Source organism: Amblyomma americanum, chromosome 2 (assembly GCF_052857255.1).
Source record: "Amblyomma americanum isolate KBUSLIRL-KWMA chromosome 2, ASM5285725v1, whole genome shotgun sequence".
NCBI classification, from domain to species: domain Eukaryota; kingdom Metazoa; phylum Arthropoda; class Arachnida; order Ixodida; family Ixodidae; genus Amblyomma; species Amblyomma americanum.
The window spans coordinates 34,678,902-34,697,939 of NC_135498.1; the positions used below are offsets into that span (position 1 = coordinate 34,678,902).

Consider the following 19,038-nt stretch of genomic DNA (forward strand, 5'->3'; position numbering starts at 1 on the left):
CGATTTTCTTACGCAGATTTCGGAGGCTGTATGCTACACCGTCATGGTTTTAAGAACGGTGGCGACCCGCCCTGTTCGATGTAGACGTCACAAGTTTGAGTAAAGTGGCGGGAAGGTTCTTAAATTCAATCTTCTCACTCACAGATGCGCCTTTTGCTGCCGGACAAACTCAACACAGTCAGACAGAACCAGAGAATCAATTTTACGGTGAGAGCTGTATTGGGAGCCTCCCTGAACCGTCGATGAAGACGAACCCGTAACAATGGCTGGCTGTCTGGATATTTTGGCGGATACAAGTCTAAATTTGGAATTCTTAAAGATTTAAATTTGAGAATAGATTTTAACTTGAAATTTAAATTTCAATAAAACGATAACTAGTCTCTTTTTGAACAGCTCTGTAACTGCTCAAATATTTAAATTTTGCTTTTTATTTAATTTTTAGTAGATATATATGTAAATTTGAATTAATATTTGAATATAATATGCCAATTACATATCGATATAAAAGCATATATTATTTAATTTAGAATTGAGATATAAAATTTATATTTAAATAATTAAATTTTAAAATTCATAACAAGTTAAACATTTCAAAAATTTTAACGATAATACAACGGAGAGGGCAGGCCCTCTTCTTTTCTAAAAAGATAATAATAGACGGGACTGGCGTCTCTCTTCTCACGCTGACCCCCTTGTGGAAAGAGGAACGAGTGAATATCAATCGGTGAAAGATTTTTTGTTCGAGGAAATTTTTGCGGTTAAGCGTCAGTTGCGATCAACGACTGTTTTCGCCGATTGTTCTGAGCCGTAGCTTAGTTTGATCAGTTTTGTTTACTGAGAAGAATAATTTCTTGAAGTTCCCCTCAGTGTACCTTCAAAAAGGATGAACTGCACCTGCAGCTTTTGTTGCACCTGTGTTCCGCATTGAAAGGGAGGAGGGAGGGATTGCCAATATTTCGAGGTGCTACCACCGCGGAAAGATTGTTGCTTACTTTGGGGGTTTGTCTCTTTACTCTACAAACACTGTATACATAAGCGCGACAGCACTGGTGTTTTATGTGCCGCGGCGCAGTGAAAACTCCTCGCTAACGGTGCTGGTCTTTATCGTGCCTCAGTGGCCCTGGTAGAAATGCTTCCGCTACGCTAGCCGTGGTCCAGACTGGCGGCCGTGTTCTACCAGGACCATTGATTAAGTCGCGGTGTCGTTGAAGGCGCTCCGCCATGGTCCCGGCACCTCGCAGAATTTGAGACGTCTAGGATCACCAGTGACTCTAGAGACGTCTAAAGTCACTGGAACGGGAAAAGTACCGCAACCAGCCGCCATATTTGGTCCAGCGCCGCTTGCTGTGCACACTTATCTCTGCCCGTAAGAGCAAGTGCTACGTAATGCTCCGGATTATCTGTGTGCCGGCGGCCGCGAGACCATTTATGGCGGGGAATGACCGCGTCACCGCAAAGAACGAATCGGGAACGCGCGCGCGCTGGCCGGCTGGCGCGGCGGCGAGAGAAAACGAATGCGGTACTTTTCCAGTTCCAGAGACGTCGAAGTCGCAGCGCCATCTGTCGGGCGCACCATGAAGCTCTACCTCGATGAAGCACTTGTCGCTTTATCTTATTAAATAAGCATATAGTCGGCTTTCTCTACCCGCTTCATTCCGTGGCGCAGTTTTTAAATCAGATTTTCGTGACTGCGACGATTGAAGTACTCCGCACGCGAGCCTCTAAAGCTTAAATCGACCCCGGGTGCAGATCGCAGCATCGAAATCGACCTGGGCTCGGTTTACCCGGATAGCGTGACGTTCGTGCGCGGTTTGTCGACTCCGCTGGCCACCAAGCACTACGCGCCGCTGATCCAGGATGCCACCACCATCAGGGAAACAGACGTTCCGCTGATCAACGAGCTGGACACACTCAGTTCCGAGGCATTCCTCAGCTTCTCCCGTCAATACGCCATCGGGGCCGACTTCGGAGATCCGGAAAGGTGGCTCACGTGGCTGCATGTCTTCTAACAGCATGCGCATGGCGAAAATGCGGGTAGGAGGTGTGCTAGTGCCTCCTCATTGCAGCTTATTCAGCTGAGGGAAATGGCACAAACCATGGCAGTCTAGTAAAGAAGGCGAATAATAATAATAATAATAATAATAATAATAATAATTGATTTTGGGGGAAAGGAAATGGCACAGTATCTGTCTCATATATCCTTGGACACCTGAACCGCGCCGTAAGGGAAGGGATAAAGGAGGGAGTGAAAGAAGAAAATAAGAGAGAGAGGTGCCGCAGTGGAGGGCTCCGGAATAATTTCGACCCCCTGGGGATCTTTAACGTGCACTGACATCGCACAGCACACGGGTGCCTTAGCGTTTTGCCTCCATAAAAACGCAGCCGCCGCGGTCGGCTTCGAACCCGGGAACTCCGGATCAGTAGCCGAGCGCCCTAACCACTGAGCCACCGCGGCGGGTGCGAATTATCTGCAAGTTCCGAAAAATTGTGCGAGAACATTGGGCAGTACTTGAGCGTTTCGCGAGATTGAGAAGGGTTCATGTGTGGTAAAGGAAATTAACTCTCCGTGCAAACAGGCCCGTCGCGCACGATGCGTTTTAAAAGAAAGGGAAATTGCGGCATACTGCGAATGTCTGTACATGGTTATCATAGATTGTAGGACACCTTTTGATTCACTGAAGGCGCCATCACTCAAGCAGGCAGTGGATAAACAACGGGTGAAAAAGGTGTCGAGAGATATGCACGATTATGCTGAGCTGGGCAAGTTGCAGAGGATACATCTAGAAAAATTCGGCCCAACAAAGAGACGAGTGCAATGCTCGTCTGTGCCTTCTTCCTTTGCTCTCGACCCTTCGTTGCGCTGAATTTGCCAAGATGCTCACAGATATCATGGAAAAATATGCAGCTTTATGGTAGCTGCGAGCAGTGCTGATGTGGATCCGCACTATATTGTCGCTGATGTGCAAATCAGCGACCATAATGTTTACACGGAAAATCACAAAGGCACGTTTAATTTCTGAAAGGTTATCAGGAAATGTTATCCTATTTTTCCGCTGTTAGTAAGTGTTCACATGGTTGTGTTTCGAAGAAATTTACCTGGAATGTATTGGAGAACAGCTCAGCCAAACTCAGTTTACTGATGACTTACTGAGAAATGCAATGAATGAATTATGCTGATTACGGATTTTAATGGCACAATCGCAGCATTGGCCAAAGAGCGCCGTGGCACAATGAACCCATTGTGTCACCGGGGGGTAAACCGCGACACTGGGGACAATGGGGCACTCCTTTTTATAAAACGGAGTGCGTTAGAGGAGAGCTAACTCCCTTTTTACTCACTTATAGGTGTATTCGTGTTTTAGAGTACTGTAGGCCACCGTTACTTTGTGCATGAATTATAGCCCACGATGAGCACCTACCCAAAGAGTGTACAAGGGCAGGGCCGAAAAATACCATTTCGAAAACTTGACACCCAACAGTCTACTGTTGGAGGTGAGGGAGTGGAAGTACCGAGGGAGAGCGCATCTGCATAGGCAGAGTGGTCAGAAACAATATGGGTGCCAGCAAATGTGTACGTGAAAGATTTCAAAGTCGTCCTCGAAGTGGCCAACGCCTTCTCTCCTTGGCGCCCTGCGCGCCCGAAGTCCGCAGACATGGTGGAACCCGTACGTACCCTACAGCAAGAGCATCTCCACGTCGCTCATGAACAGCGCGCTGCTCCGGTACTACACGGGCGACGCCAAGGCGCGGTTTCGTGTTCACCTGCTGGCCTACACCAAAGTAAGTGACGAGTTAGTTCATGTGTTCTTTTTTATTTCTGTCGGCGGAGTTACACCGCTCCGAAGGTAGAGAGCCCTGCGATGACAGGCCCGGTTTGGAGGTGCGTGAGTGGAACTTTCTGGCCGCAGATACTGGCTCTGGCAGGCCAGTAAATGGCCAACAGGGTGGCAACATCTTGCACCATGCTTAAAAGTAATAAGCACTTCGGAATGCCTGTGGAGGGGCTCAGCGTTATCAGTTTTTATGAAACTGCAGAATAAATAAAAACGCGTGTAATGGCTTAAATATGTATCACCCAAGAGCTGGGAGACCTGAGGGAACTGAGGACAACTCCATCGATTTATTGTTCCCTGATGAATGTCTGGCTCTTTCCGGGCCGCACCGTACCGCAGCGTACCGTGCCGTACCACACCACACCGTACCACGCCGCAACGTACCATACGATACCATACCATACAATACCATACCGTCTGTTTTCTTGTATATTTTAAACTATGTGTTCTACATGTTGTTCACAAATTTCACCGAGGCACTGACGCACCGCGCAGAGAAACGCTAGCAGCAAGGAGACGCAAGAGTACAACTCGCGCACGGTGCTGCGTGACAACTCGGACTTCCTGGAGCGCGGCCTGCGAGGTCTCAGTCCGTGGCGCAAGTTTCTGCTGCCGCCACTCATGGGGCTGTCCGGCGCCGCGTTCGTGTGGGAGCCCGTGGCCGAGGCCGCGGCAGGCGCCAAGCGGCTGCAGCTCATGACGGGGGTGTCGGGACTGGTGTACTGGCTGAGCCACTACCTCTTCGACGCCGTCCACCATGTGCTGCTCTGGGCCATTGCCGGCGCCGCGTTCGCGGTCAACAACAGCGTGCGTGAGGACACGGCAGGTGACTGCGCAGTGTTCGCCACTTGCGTTCGCACTTGCGACAACGGCCTGTTCTCACCTGTATACCGCCATTCCCAAAAGCACCTGGACCCCTGGGTTTGCTTCAGGGACCTGTGGGGTGGTTCGTACGACATCCTGACAGCTATAGATTCCATGGAGAACGCAAGTTTCTTACTCACAGAAGTCTGAAGCACGAATCGTTCAGCACGTTCACACTAGCCGCAGCGGCATTCACACGGATACCACCTGGTTAAGTTCCGGGTCTTGGATGGCGGCTTATCCTCACAACTACAAATCTTATACCTTCAGAACGTTGAATTGAGGCCCTCCGTGCACGGTATAAAACGAGGAACCTGGTGCGCTGGAAATCAGTCAAACTGCATGTTTGCTGCGTTTGTGAAAGGCTACGCTGCGCGTCACTGGTCAGGTCTCCTTGCTCGCTCTGAGCCGCGGCGGGTGATTAGCCTGCCAGCAGGCCGTGGCAGGAGTATCGTTTTCGTATGGGCGTGTATGGCCGGCATTATGGAGCGTTTCTAAGTCAGTTACTCCTGATTTGTTCTCTTCGGCCGTCTGTGGCTGAAGGCTTGTTCCGCCTCGCTCTCGTCAATTCGGACCAGTAGCGTAGCCGATGTTAGGATTGGAGTGCACGATGCTGACCACAGGAAACCGGATTGAAAGCGCGCTCTGGTAAAAATATGCCGGTTATGTTTCGCAGCGGGTGGCTGGTTGCGTCAATAGCTTTCACAAGGATCTACGGCGCTTATAGTTGTGATAGGATAGGATGCTGTTTGTACATTGTGCCGTGTGATTTTTGTACAGCAGGGGGAAATAATTCAAATCGGTATAAGGTTACAAATTGTTGCAGTATGTATATGGTGTCCCTCGTAACGTCGTCCAATTGGGTTAAAAGGAAAAAAAAAACATGAAGTGCAGCTATTCGCCACGGCAAGAAGCCGTTGGGGAACGAGGTGCACCTTAATTAGTGGCTGACATTTCGTCCTTAAGGGAGGACTTTGGGACCAAAAAAATGACTCAATAATCAATTTTTTAAAAATGTCATTTTTGGAGCCTATAGCTATTATTCTTAAACTCTACCAGCCTTCTCCTCCAGGAAATCGGTATTTTGACCATATTAGATTTAGATCACTGTGTGGGCTCAATTTGTGCAGGAGCAGGCGATTTAACACCGTGAAAATTTTGGACACCTGGCTGTCTTAGTACGTCAAAATCTCAACGTCTAGGACAGATAGACATGTCATATTGTTTGCTAAGGGAATCTGAAGGCACAATGTATGCAATAATCGAAGCACAATTCTTCAATCACGCTTCAAGAATATATAATTTTGCAAAGTTTATCTATGCATGATATTCACACTTTGAATGCTGCTATTCTAAGTGCTGTAAAATTACTCATGAGGGTAAAATGAAAAAACTGCTGTGATTATTGCACTCTTTACTCACCATACCATGTAGCCATTGGTTAAAAATTACTTTTTATTGAGCCATTTTTTTGTACCGAGGTACTAATAAATGACTAATTAAAATTAGTTATCTTATGAAGTAATGAATTAATTAGGAAATCAGTTTAATATTTGAAATCAGTATAAAAAACTGAGCAAGGCGATGCAGTTTCATTAGGATTGGACTAAAAATAAGGATAATAGGTCTAAGACCAGTGTCCCCCCTTAAATTTGCAGTGGCCTTTTTGGCGCTGGTACTGGCCAGTTACCCGACGCTCACCGGCATGTCCTACCTGTCATCGTTCATTGCCAAGTCGGTGGGCACCTGGTTCATCGTGCTCTTCGTCGCACACACAGCTTTGAGTACGTCCATCTCTCAACGTTCTCTCGTACAGTGTCCTGAGCGCCCAAATCTGTTTTGTAATCGGCCGGTTTTGCGGCTACGGGGTGATGAAAAAAATGATCAAACACTCGATATGTTGTTCCAGTATAGTTCAGTTTTGCACAATCCAGCTAGTTCTACAAGAGAAACGGCCTGTGCCGGGCATCGATCACTCGCTGGTCCCGAGCTAGAAGTCGCCAACTAGTTGTACGTGATCGACACTCCGGTTGAAGAATACTGGAGAACTGGAGCAAATTATTACGTAAAATAGTTGGCGTAACTGTCTCTGTCGTTATGACGTAAATGCCCCCCTCGTGGTGAGAGCAAACGGAGTCATAAATGACATTTGAAGAATTCGTCACGCTTCATAAACTGATGACATCGCTTGGTAAATTTTCTGGTCATTTATTTCCACTCATTCCCTTAGATAACAAAAACTCTAAAAAATTGTGGTTGCAAGTAAAGGTCTCGGAACTACCGTCACGTTAGAGCCACCAGTGCGAGGTTACGAAGGGCAATGGTCAACAGCCATTGGGGAAGCTGCACCCATCTAAAAAGCTTTTTAGATTCGGTTGATAGCTTTTACTTAAGTTTAGGCACCAAAATTTTGCTTGCGTGTTTGCGTCACGTCCGGCATGAAAGTAAACCACATTTATATAGCTGATATGCAATTTTAATTCACTAAACTGCTTAAGTCAGCCCGATACGTTAACTGGAATGATAACAATAGACGTATCTGTGGTAACTTTTACTTTTTTATGCCTCACGTAACCTAAACACACCTTACACGTCACAGCCATCAGTTTGTTGATGAAGCCCAAACCAAAACTAAATGAGAGAAGAAATACAATTGCAAATTGTTTTGCTGTCTTAGACGCATACCACATGCTGATATGTGTATTTTAATGTCTTGCGCATCGTTATAAAGAAGGAAACATGCAACTAAAATGAACTGTCTTTAGTTGTTTAAGACATTCACTAGCAGAGGGTTCTGAATTAATTTCGGCCGCCTGAGGTTCTAACCACCTGCTCAGAAACGTGATCGTACAGTAGTTTTTCATTTCACTTGAAAAGAAATGCGGTCACTATGGGTGGGGAAAAAAGAGAACATTTATGGGGCATAATTTACCAACCACGGAAAGGCGCACTAACTTCCTTGCTGTGAACGGATGTGCTGCACGGCAGACACTTTGACGTAACCAGCGCTTCACTGTGTTCTTTAGCCGATCGCTGGAAAGGGCTCGATGACATCACATTCCCAGTGTCTCAGATATGGGACACACAACATATAGATTGATGAAGCATCACCAGAGCGTCAGCACCTACCCTATTGTTAAGAGAACGCGAATGGCCATGGCAACGGAGAAAAGAAACCGTGACTATTGGTCCTTTACCTTATATCCGTTAGCACTCTTTGGGGACAGGCAGGTCATGCAGCTATGACCGACCAAACACTGTCCACCGCCTTCGCAAGGTGTCCTAACGCCTACAGTCGCTCTTTTCTCTCCCCCCCCTCCCCCACCTACAGCGTCATATGTCTTTTACTGTCATTTTATTCTTGGCAAAATGGTGGTTTGAGCTAGTTGGTACATATTCACAATTTCACCAGCGCTGCGACTAGGAACAAGAACAGAGAAGGAAGACAAGGACAAGCGCTACTAACAACTGAAAGTTTATTTGAAAAAACACAGATTATATGCACACAACCGACAACCCAAAGCGCCTGCGCTTCCCCCACCAGGCACGCAAAAGAGAGTTAAAAATCTAGATACAAAATTTCACACTCATGTAAGTTTACAGATGGTGTGCTAACGCACGTGTCGATGTTCTTGTGAATGTGATAGGCTTCACACAACTCCCTAGTTAACTGATCTGGATGTCTGAATTTAATCTTAGCCCTGTTAAGCAGAGGAAAGCATGCTTTTTTGTTAGACACACCGGGTTTGTTTAGAAGACAATCTCTGTAATGAAGGGACAGATTTGATGAAGGAGCACCATTCAAAGAGGTTCTATGCTGACGTAAGCGTGTATTTATGCATTTACCGGTTTGCCCAATGTAACTCTTGCCGCATTTAAAAGGTATGTCATAAACCACTCCCTCTGCACATGGCACAAAGGTTGACTCATGATCAACCTGGCATGCATTTTTTCTTTTGCCTCTTATTTGCTTCTGTTCCCGGGCTCTTTTGTCAACAATAGCACAAACCTTGCCTAGTTTATTAGGGACCGAAAAGAGCACTTTTACCCCATATCTAGTGCCAACCTGCTTAAGCCTATGGGATAACTGATGAATGTAGGGTATTACCGCATACTTCGTTCTGTCATTGCCGGAATTTTCCTGTGCTTCATGTCTACCAAACGACTTCATCTTCTTCAGGATCTTGTTGCTAGCAAGCGCTATCACATCTTTGGGGAAGCCCGCTGACCTTAGCCTTTGAACTTGCTTATCGAGTTTCGATAAGCAAGTTCAAAGGCTAAGGTCAGCGGGCTTCCCCAAAGATGTGATAGCGCTTGCTAGCAACAAGATCCTGAAGAAGATGAAGTCGTTTGGTAGACATGAAGCACAGGAAAATTCCGGCAATGACAGAACGAAGTATGCGGTAATACCCTACATTCATCAGTTATCCCATAGGCTTAAGCAGGTTGGCACTAGATATGGGGTAAAAGTGCTCTTTTCGGTCCCTAATAAACTAGGCAAGGTTTGTGCTATTGTTGACAAAAGAGCCCGGGAACAGAAGCAAATAAGAGGCAAAAGAAAAAATGCATGCCAGGTTGATCATGAGTCAACCTTTGTGCCATGTGCAGAGGGAGTGGTTTATGACATACCTTTTAAATGCGGCAAGAGTTACATTGGGCAAACCGGTAAATGCATAAATACACGCTTACGTCAGCATAGAACCTCTTTGAATGGTGCTCCTTCATCAAATCTGTCCCTTCATTACAGAGATTGTCTTCTAAACAAACCCGGTGTGTCTAACAAAAAAGCATGCTTTCCTCTGCTTAACAGGGCTAAGATTAAATTCAGACATCCAGATCAGTTAACTAGGGAGTTGTGTGAAGCCTATCACATTCACAAGAACATCGACACGTGCGTTAGCACACCATCTGTAAACTTACATGAGTGTGAAATTTTGTATCTAGATTTTTAACTCTCTTTTGCGTGCCTGGTGGGGGAAGCGCAGGCGCTTTGGGTTGTCGGTTGTGTGCATATAATCTGTGTTTTTTCAAATAAACTTTCAGTTGTTAGTAGCGCTTGTCCTTGTCTTCCTTCTCTGTTCTTGTTCCTAGTCGCAGCGCTGGTGAAATTGTGAATTTATTCTTGGCATGACCTATCCTTTCCGTAACTTACCCCATGTTGTCACCTTATCTCTGCCGTCTCTCCTTCTTGCAGGTGCCCACAGTTCAGATGCCCACAGTTCAGATACCCACAGTTCAGGTGGCCACAGTTAAATGAGGCGAATCGAGGTCTGCTTATATATAATTGGTTTTTGGGAAAGTAAATGGCGCAGTATCTCTCATATATCGGCGGACACCTGAGCCGCGCCGTAAGGGAAGGGATAAAGGAGGGAGTGAAAAGAGAAAGGAAGAAAGAGGTGCCATAGTGGAGGGCTCCGGCATAATTTCGACCAACTGGGGATCTTTAACGTGCACTGACATCGCACAGCACACGGGCGCCTTAGCGTTTTGCCTCCACAAAAACGCAGCCGCCGCGGTCGGGTTCGTACCCGGGAACTCCGGATCAGTAGCCGAGCGCGCTAACCACTTCCGCTTCCACCGATGCTTTTCAGTGCATTGTATAGTTTTACAAGCAACATTTCCGCGACACTGCTTTTGTTCCCGCACTTCAGAGATCACCCTTCAAGTCCCAATCGAGGTTCAAGCTCACTTCAGTAATAGCGCCACGACTTAAACGTACTAGCTCCAAGTTCACTTGACTACTGTAAAAGGCACCATGACTTGGACCTAAACTGTGCACAGCATTGCGCTGCTAGTGCATGTCATCAATGGGAGCGATCTTATGCGGCAGTGTAGTGCCCACGGCGGTTCGAGCGCTTTCCGTCGGCATGCATAGCCTCGCAGGCGGTGACCCTGAGCACGAGCTACGTGGTCCTGCACTGGCTCTTCACGCTGCTTCCCCCGTTCGCCTTCTCGTCGGGCGTGGTCAAGCTGCTGCTGCTGGACGCGGAGAACCAGCTGTGCGACGAGTACGCCTCCACCGAGGCCGCGGACGGCAGCAGCACCATGGACCTGCTCTTGCTCGCCTGCGACACCACGCGCAGCGAGAGGCTCCAGCTCGACCCGGCTGTCATCGACGTCTGCTGCAAGAGTACGGCAGTGCGGGGGATCCAGGGCCAGTTCTATTATAGACAAGCTCTGCGTCATCGCCTTGAGTTACGCCCAGCAGCGGCGCCGCTTGGAAAGCCGCAAAAATTAAACTTTGAATGGAATACAAGTATCGTAATACATGGGCCACGGTTGACTATAGGCGGTGGCTACAAATGGGATGGGAGAAATGAACAGAGTGTCCGCATTTGGCAGCGATTGCCCGTCCTAGTTTGTCATTTCTGCCCATAGATATCCGTGTATCGAGAAAAACAAATGGGAAACACTTTATTTGGCAACTTCGTTTTAGTCTTCGAGGTGAGGGAACGAGCTCGTTTCTTCTAGAGGTACCGTAGTGCTACCGGGCCAGCTGATCCCCTTAATGACCCGCGGTCAAGCGGGCATTTCAGGAAAGGAGGGAGTGGGTCAGAAATGTGTGTGTGTGTTTGTGTTGGGGGGGGGGGGTGTCTGTAGAGGAATGCAGTGTTCCAGGACTAAAGGGAGTTAGGGAGGGCTGCGATAGTTCGGAGGCATTTGTAAGTATAGGACCGGGCAGGGGTGCGTAATATGTTTAGTTGCATTTCGCGGAATCGGCGGAGCGATAGTACCGATGTATGTACTGTCGACTACAAAGTTCCCAGAAGGCCAAAAAAAAAAAACGATCTAGACGCATGGGTAACATCTGCCAGTGGCCACATCAAAAGACTAGCACACAATACAGTACATGGGTCTGAAGTACCCCTATAGGCGCCGGTGGGTAATAACAGAGCTATCGTTTCGGTGACTTATTCTTACGCGTCTCCGAGGCTTTCGTCTCCGACTGTGTGGGCCCGTGTGTGTATACAGTTGTCCACACACGTGTCTAGAGCGCTCGAACGGCGCCCTCTAATGTGCATTCGCAACAATCGCCGTTGCCTGGTGGGCCCGATTAGCATTTAGAGAAGTGAGGAACTAAACGCGATTCATGGGAATGTGCATTCATAAGGTCTTGTTTCGAGCCCTATATAGGCCACTCGCAAATGATGCAAGTATTCTTCCCGGTGTGCCCTCGTCCCTCGTAAGGCACACCCTTATGAAAATGGTCTATACTCTTGTCTATAAACTTTTTATAGACTCTATAGTCATCCTACAGACATTTACTTTTGCCTATAGACAGTCTATAGACTATAGACTATAGACTGTCTATTAATGTTTTCTTTAGACAGTCTATAGACAAAAGTCGACTAAAAGTGTATGGCCGTAAATCTCTAAATTGTCTATAGACTAGTATATTGGATTTGTCGATGGACAGTCTATAGTTCTTATTGACAGAAGTCTATATACAGTCTATAGAATTTCTAAAGAAATTTTTGTAGGGGGATCTAGTCAGGTTTGTGCACGGCTGTGCTAGTGTAGCTGTCATCTGTGACGCCAGAGCAATAAATTAGCTCTGCTATCAAAACACGGGGTTTGCCAATAAAAAAAAATAACAAAGCGTACATGGGCACTAATCCAATAACGCTATTGCGTCACACTCTTAAGACGGAGCTCAATTATCCCCTCCGGCTTTTGCATTGTCGGTGACACTTGAAGGCGCGCTTGGCGTATACTGTCGGATTGCGCTTGCACGCTCAATAAAGTGAAGCCCCCAGCACAGGGGTCCTCCCAAAAACACAGAAAGAGCTCACCATCAGCCTGACCACGCCCACTGCAGGACAAAGGCCTATCCCACGTCTCTACAATTACTAACCCTGTCCTCTTCCAGCAGCGCTACCCTATCCCCGCAATCTTCTTAATCTCTTCCGCCCACCTAAGATTCTGCCGGCCCCTGCTACGCCGATGAAGGAATAGCTAGAAGTCTTATGAAAAATGTTTTAGGAAAAAATCTTGACGGCTAAAGTAAGTTTCACCAAAACAGTATTTTAAACATAGACGTCCGCAAGCAACTAACTAGTCTAGAGGGTGTTGCCGCAAGCCCTGCTGTCGCTGTGCTAACTATGCTCTTGTAGATGATACGAAAACCGCTCAGGTCGATATTTTCAAGAACTTTTTTTAGACGTTCTATTTTTAAATTAGAAATTGGTGCCTAGATTATTTTCCGCACTCTAAACTTATTTCAGTGATATCTTCAAATCCTCTAAAGCTTTAGAAATGTTATTCATTTTTCTGAAAGAACCTGCTAAAACTGTGCTCAAAGCTGATCTGCAATGACGAGAGTGAACGGCTGTAGTCAAGAGCCATAAATGCATGCTAAGAGTGGAGAGAAAATTTATTTCTCAGTAATAGCTGCGTTATTTTTTACTGAGTCCATTGCATATACTCACACACACAAGAGAAACCGACCAGAAAATTAATCATAGTAGCCACTGAGGAGGTAGCTTCATGGCTTTGGTTGACATTAAAATGGTAAGCATTTGGATGCTTGAGATGCTGATGTTTGGGCTCCTCAGCACTAGGGACCCTGCACCCTCTCTCCGAGTTCCCTCGTTCACATATCCGCACCCCTGGTCCGAACAACCCACTTCCCATGGCACGGGGACATTTTATTTCCTGCCTAGCCCCTTCTACATTACAAATGCGACGTCATGGGATCTGGTCGAGGGCATTGGCTGGGGGCCCCCTTTAAGGGGCATTCGCCGCTGCGTTCTTGACCTCTAACCGACTATAAGCACTTACAGCATGCAGAAAGGTATATTTTTCCTTTAAGTGGTTAAGACCATACGGAAGAATGCTGGCGACCGGACTGCGCAAACTGGGCCAAGGCGGCGACGGCAATATTCGCACCGCTAATGCGCCACAAATCTTGGGATTGAGACGCTGGGCAAGATCTCGACAAGATGCCTTTATTGTGTGTCCTATTTTTCTCTAAATTAGGGATATGAGACATTTTGCAAGATGGTGTCAATACGTTTGAGAGACGCTTAATTCTAGCTGAAAGATATTTTAAAAGGAACGTGAACACTGCGGCATTGCTACAGCACTTACGACTGCCATATAATTGTGTGCCAGGCACCTAGCACTCCGCGACAACTGTTATTTTCGGGGAAGGGAATTAAAAATGCATGAATGAATATGCACATGAGAGGGAGATAGCCTCATGTGATGCACTATAGTCTTTCTAGACTGTGCTGCCTGCGCAGACGGCTCCGCAGGCGGTATTTTAACGCGTGCGTTTCGGGCAGCTAACGTACCCCATGCTGATGTGCCGTCACACGCGCACATGCTAGCTGCGCGTCGGTAATGAGCATAATTATTTGGAGGACAGTTTTTCAATAATGTTTTCACACTGTGTGCGGTGCTGTACCGCTGGCATGCGTGCCATATGTTGTTAGCAGAAGGTGATCATCGCTTTACTGCCGAAAGCCACGGTAATATCTTTACTTCGGTCCTTTTAAAAATGTGCTTCCAGGTCTCAAATTATATGTCGTAAATACCTCTGCTAGTAAAAACATATTCGAGCAGGAAGCAGGTGCACGGGTATCCTCAGTCTTGACAAAAGTGGTTTCAATATGGTGCTGTGAGTGAATTGGCGTCATTGAAGTGAGAACACTTGCTATTAAAGCCTGTACGTGAAAGCACGTGGCGCAGACAGCAGGTAACACCGAGCAGCGTCTTTGCTCAATGCTAGCCTTGGTTAACTATATAATACTTAAACTTAGCGAGGGGCTGTTGCAGAACGATTCCGCCCCACGTCACTCGTTCGCGCATCCGTGCTTTGGCGAACAATTACGAGCGTGTTCAATGAAGGTACGACGACGTTTTGAAGAAGCAACGAAACGGCAGGTGACGCGAGACTACTTGCAGACGTCTAATCGATGCAGTGTAAGCGTTTTGCAACAGCTAAAGTCTTGAATGTCTTGATAAATTGCCTTCTCTACTTCTGCACCCTATCATCTGTAAGGCGTGTCGAAAAGACACCTTTGCAGACATCTCGACAACCTCTAATGTCCTAGCTTTTTCTAGATGTTCTAAGATTTCTGCAGAACGTTATGTGTTTGGTGGGAAGGAACCATTTCGTTGAAGAGCAGAGATAAGCGCTCAATAGCGCTCTTGAAATTCCACAAGGCAGTTTACAAAGCGCCGACGTCTGCTTTCGGCGCGAACAGACGAGCAGCGGAGGTTGCGTCGCGTAAGCAGAACAGCCGAGCAGACGACGCGGCAGCTGGCAAGCGCTCTCTAGGCATGCGCGTACTCTCGTTCGTTTCGCCTTTACGGTACTGCATGGGGCGCTTAACGACAGTCTGGTCGACGCTCCTGTAATATGTGGCCTGTTCCAATGTGTTGCTGCAGACCGCGAGAGCTCGCTGCCGCCCTTCACACTGAGCCCGTTCGCCATTCACGAGCTGGCCGTGGGCGTCAACCTGATCGTGCTGCTCATCGAGGGGCTGGCCATGTTCGCGGCGGTCGTCTTTTTCGACTCCGCCAGGCTCATCTGCATGAGGAACTCGATGGCCGAAAGAGTACGCAACGCACCTCCTCCTCGTATACGGTTTCCCCTCATCTTAGGGCTTATGAACTGCTGAGTGCGCAACTTCAATGCGAAGGCATTATTTGGCTCATCGGCAACAAAACCCGGCGTTGTTGTCTAGACGAAATGGTCCTAAAGCTTCAATGATGTCATCAGTACAGCTGCCATAGGAGTCAACAGAAGACCCAATGTATATATAGACACCCAACGACATTTAGGCCAAAGGAATATGGGGAAAAGCCTTAGGTCAATGGCCTTTAAGATGAAGGCCTTTAGGTGAAATGGCCCTAGGGCCGAGGCTTTAGGTCAAAGGCCTTTCGGATGAAGACATTTAAAGTTAACGCCTTTGCCATAAAGGTATTCACCCTAAATGCGTTTGACCTAAAGCCCTTAACCGTAAAGGTCTTCAACCCAAGGCCTTCACCCTGAAGGCCTTTGCCATAAAGTTTTTACCTCAAAGGCCTTTGAAACATTAGTACTAGTTACAAACTATAGAACTAACTAGTAAACAAATATGAACTAGTAGTCCACGATGAGAGACAAATCCTTCCGCATTCACAGCACGTAAGCAGTCTTAACTGCCTTCCTAATGCTCTGCTTCTTAACCTTGCTTGTTACGTTCTTGTGCGAAGTTCCTTGGTATCTTTAAGATGCTCACGAGCACTTTCGTCCTTATGAATTTTTGTGTAAACCTGCAACGCGAGGAGAGAAAAAGTTAACTCCACGGAGAACGCAGCCGTGTCCCTTCACTGTCGTGGCAGTGTTCAGCACTGGCTACTTGGTTCTTACTTTCGTGCTCAGTGCTCAGACCTTACTTGCGTGCTCAGTTTCTGATCGCTAGAACAGTCTTATTTGCATGACTGCATTCACAGCAGTTCAATCTACTGTACAACGTTGCATGTCATAATTCGCCAACCTCAAGGGGGAGCAGTGAACGCAAGGCGGGGCCTTCATACCAAATATTTGTTAACACCGTTTTTTTTTGTTTTCGCAACGAGAGGTAAACGATACTTTTTCCCGCGATCTACCCCGTCGCTCAGTGCCTGTGGCGCAGTAAGGAAGCCACACTGAGTACGCTTGGCCGACGACTGCGACCGATGTCAGAGGTTTGTGGTTGGACCAGTGACAATGCTGGCCTCCTGTGAAACGTTGCTGAGTGACAGCAACAGTGGCACCACCCCTTCGTCTATCCTTAAGAGCCGTCACTCTACAGCCTACAGATGTCAAGGTCACCTGGGTACTATGACTACGCACATGCCACAAACTCGACAGCGCCCACAGTACACACCGAACGACACCAATGTCGATACCGTAGCCGAAGTCAGCAGGAGGAATTGAACTTGGTGCAGTTTCACGTGCAATCAGCAGAGCAGATGATCGCTGGAGCAGGAAACGGAAGTGCAAGGAGACAGCCTTTTTTTCCCCCACAGTAAATGATGGTGTTGACAGGGACCACTGACGACTCCGGACAGCCCGGAACAAACCGCGTATACCCGTTTCTGTTCCGAGCAGCAGTTACGAGCCCTGTACGAGCAGCTGGACACGGACGTGGCGAACGAGGCCCGTGAGGCCCCGCGGCTGGCGACGGCGCCGGGCCACGAGGGCCGGGCGCTGGTCGTGTGCGACATCTGGCGACTGCTGGCCGGCACCCGCATGCCGCAGCTCAAGGCCGTCAACTTTTCGTTGCTCGAGGGCGAGTGCTTCGGCCTGCTCGGCACTCACGGCTCGGGCAAGACGCTGCTGCTCGAGGTGCTCTCTGCGCTGGCTCTCCGCTCCTCGGGCAACGCCTACAGCCAGAAGTACACGCTCTCCGAGTCACCCCGGAAGGTGCGTCCAGCTGCCACCAGCACGTCGCGAAAACTGAAACCAGTGCTAGGCAGCTATAGTCGCGGTCGTACTCAGGTGTCGCGGAGGCTGCGCGACCTGTTCTGGTCGACTCGCGAATGGCGCCGAGCGACATGAAATGCTCTCACTGGCGAGTCGAATTGGTGGATCGCTTCCCGATACCTCTGATCCCGAACGAGAGTTCCCGAAAGAGGTGCCGCTCTCACGTGGTCGGTATACGGTCACATCGTTCTCCCTTCAGCAATAGACGCACGAAAAGGTTCGCTAATCGCCGATCGGTGAAGCCGTAATTTGTATTTTGTAGGGAAAGCTACATTGGCCACGAACTCGCAGTTTCGCCGTGCTCGCAGTCCCACCGTGGTCACGTGACCAACTACGTGACCAACTACGTGACCAACCACGTGACAACTAGCCAGACAACCAGACTAACCTGGACTTGAAATCAAGATTAACCAAGGCTAACCAAGCTATGTCTTAGCTTTCGCTACGTATATTCTGGCATAGCCGAGCTAAGCCACTGCCAATTTTTTTATTTGTATTGGTATTTCCGTTCAGAAAAATGATGGAATTTCAGGGAAAAGATGCACAGAGCATCTTAAGACAGCATGTGCTATGCTCGCATAGCACACTGTGTTAAGCAGACAAAGGAAGGGAAATGAGGGGCCCTTCCAGGGGATCCTCGGCACCCAGTGTATAGCATCGCAGGCAAGCTGGAGAGCCAGATCATTGCCGGGAATGCCCATGTGACCAGGGATCCACCTGAGGGTCACCGGTAATGGGCTCACTGCTGAGTGCGGCATCTAAGGCCGACCGAGTAGGGTTATGCGAGGGCTCTCTCATGAAAAGCACGTAGAGTGCGAGTTTGTGCAGACTACGCATATGCGAGGGCGAGGGGTAGAGTGGTAAATTGTTTGATCGCATCGGCGATTCCGTACGTGTACTTACGGGGCGAGTGTAATGGGTGGGGAGGTACACGGGCCAGTTCCGTGAGTGCTGGTAGTAGAGGGCGAGGGAAAGGTGGAGGGCTATGTATGGGCTGTGGGTCCCGCGGTTTCCTTGAGGCAGGGATCTATGCAGGCCACCGTCGCAGTGTCCAAGGTTGGCTTGCGGTACTGTGCACAGTCTTGGCGGTGGCCTGCGTGCATGTGCGCGAACATGTTGCACGGAATGGGTGCGAGGCGGATGTTAAGGGGGTAGATCGGAGACTGCGGTGGGTGTGGTAAAGAGATGGGCTCGTAAAGCACGCAAAGCAGTTTTGCGCTGGCATTTAAAATGATGACCTAATCACCGATTAAAGCCGCTAAGATGTTCAGGCTTCTCCTCAGTGTGTTGGAGGAGCACGAGGAAGCTGGTGGTGACGTCATTGTTGCCGATATTTCAGATGTCCGCTGCTTTCGCCTACATGCTTCCATGCGTCCTCCGATGCCGCAAAAGAGTAAAGTTTCGTGAGCGTCACCTTCGATTGTGTTTGTTTTCTTCCTTGAAACAACCGTTTCTTCGCTGGAAACGTAGCGCCGCCGTACGTGACATCACTGCGGCCTCCGTCCGTCCTCTCTGTGCAACGCAGAGAAGCCTGAACTTCAACGCCATTTTGTTAATAATAATCTCTTTATTTGCCGTCATTATGTACATGACGGCAAAGGCATTGAATGAAAGCGGCCGTAAAGCAGCTTGACAGAGCACACCATTTCAAATGCTAACGAAAATATTTCGCACGCTTTACCTGCAATCGGCTCCTTTAAAATAATCTAATTCTAAAAACCTCTTCGTAGTTTTTTTTTAATTCCGCTACACTCAAGGATTGAAATCTATATTGTCTGTAGGTAAAGCATGCCAAATGTTTTTGCTCTTGCATTTAAAACAGTAGCGTAATCGGTGATTGAATTTAGGGCTTCTCCTCAATGCACCGAAGGAATGCGGGCA

The 19,038-nt window shown here is 48.0% G+C and overlaps 1 protein-coding gene across 3 annotated transcripts in view; it reads left to right on the top strand.

The window, feature by feature from the left end:
* The window catches only part of LOC144120964 (phospholipid-transporting ATPase ABCA3-like), a 77,233-nt gene that overhangs the window by 36,578 nt on the left and 21,617 nt on the right, over positions 1–19,038 (top strand). For all 3 annotated transcript variants that reach the window (XM_077653800.1, XM_077653799.1, XM_077653801.1), the window contains 7 exons: positions 1,750–1,981; positions 3,645–3,780; positions 4,329–4,659; positions 6,356–6,481; positions 10,573–10,827; positions 15,093–15,262; positions 16,783–17,097. In XM_077653800.1, the coding sequence (XP_077509926.1) occupies positions 1,750–1,981; positions 3,645–3,780; positions 4,329–4,659; positions 6,356–6,481; positions 10,573–10,827; positions 15,093–15,262; positions 16,783–17,097 (1,565 nt within the window). The remainder of the gene's footprint in view (positions 1–1,749; positions 1,982–3,644; positions 3,781–4,328; positions 4,660–6,355; positions 6,482–10,572; positions 10,828–15,092; positions 15,263–16,782; positions 17,098–19,038) is intronic.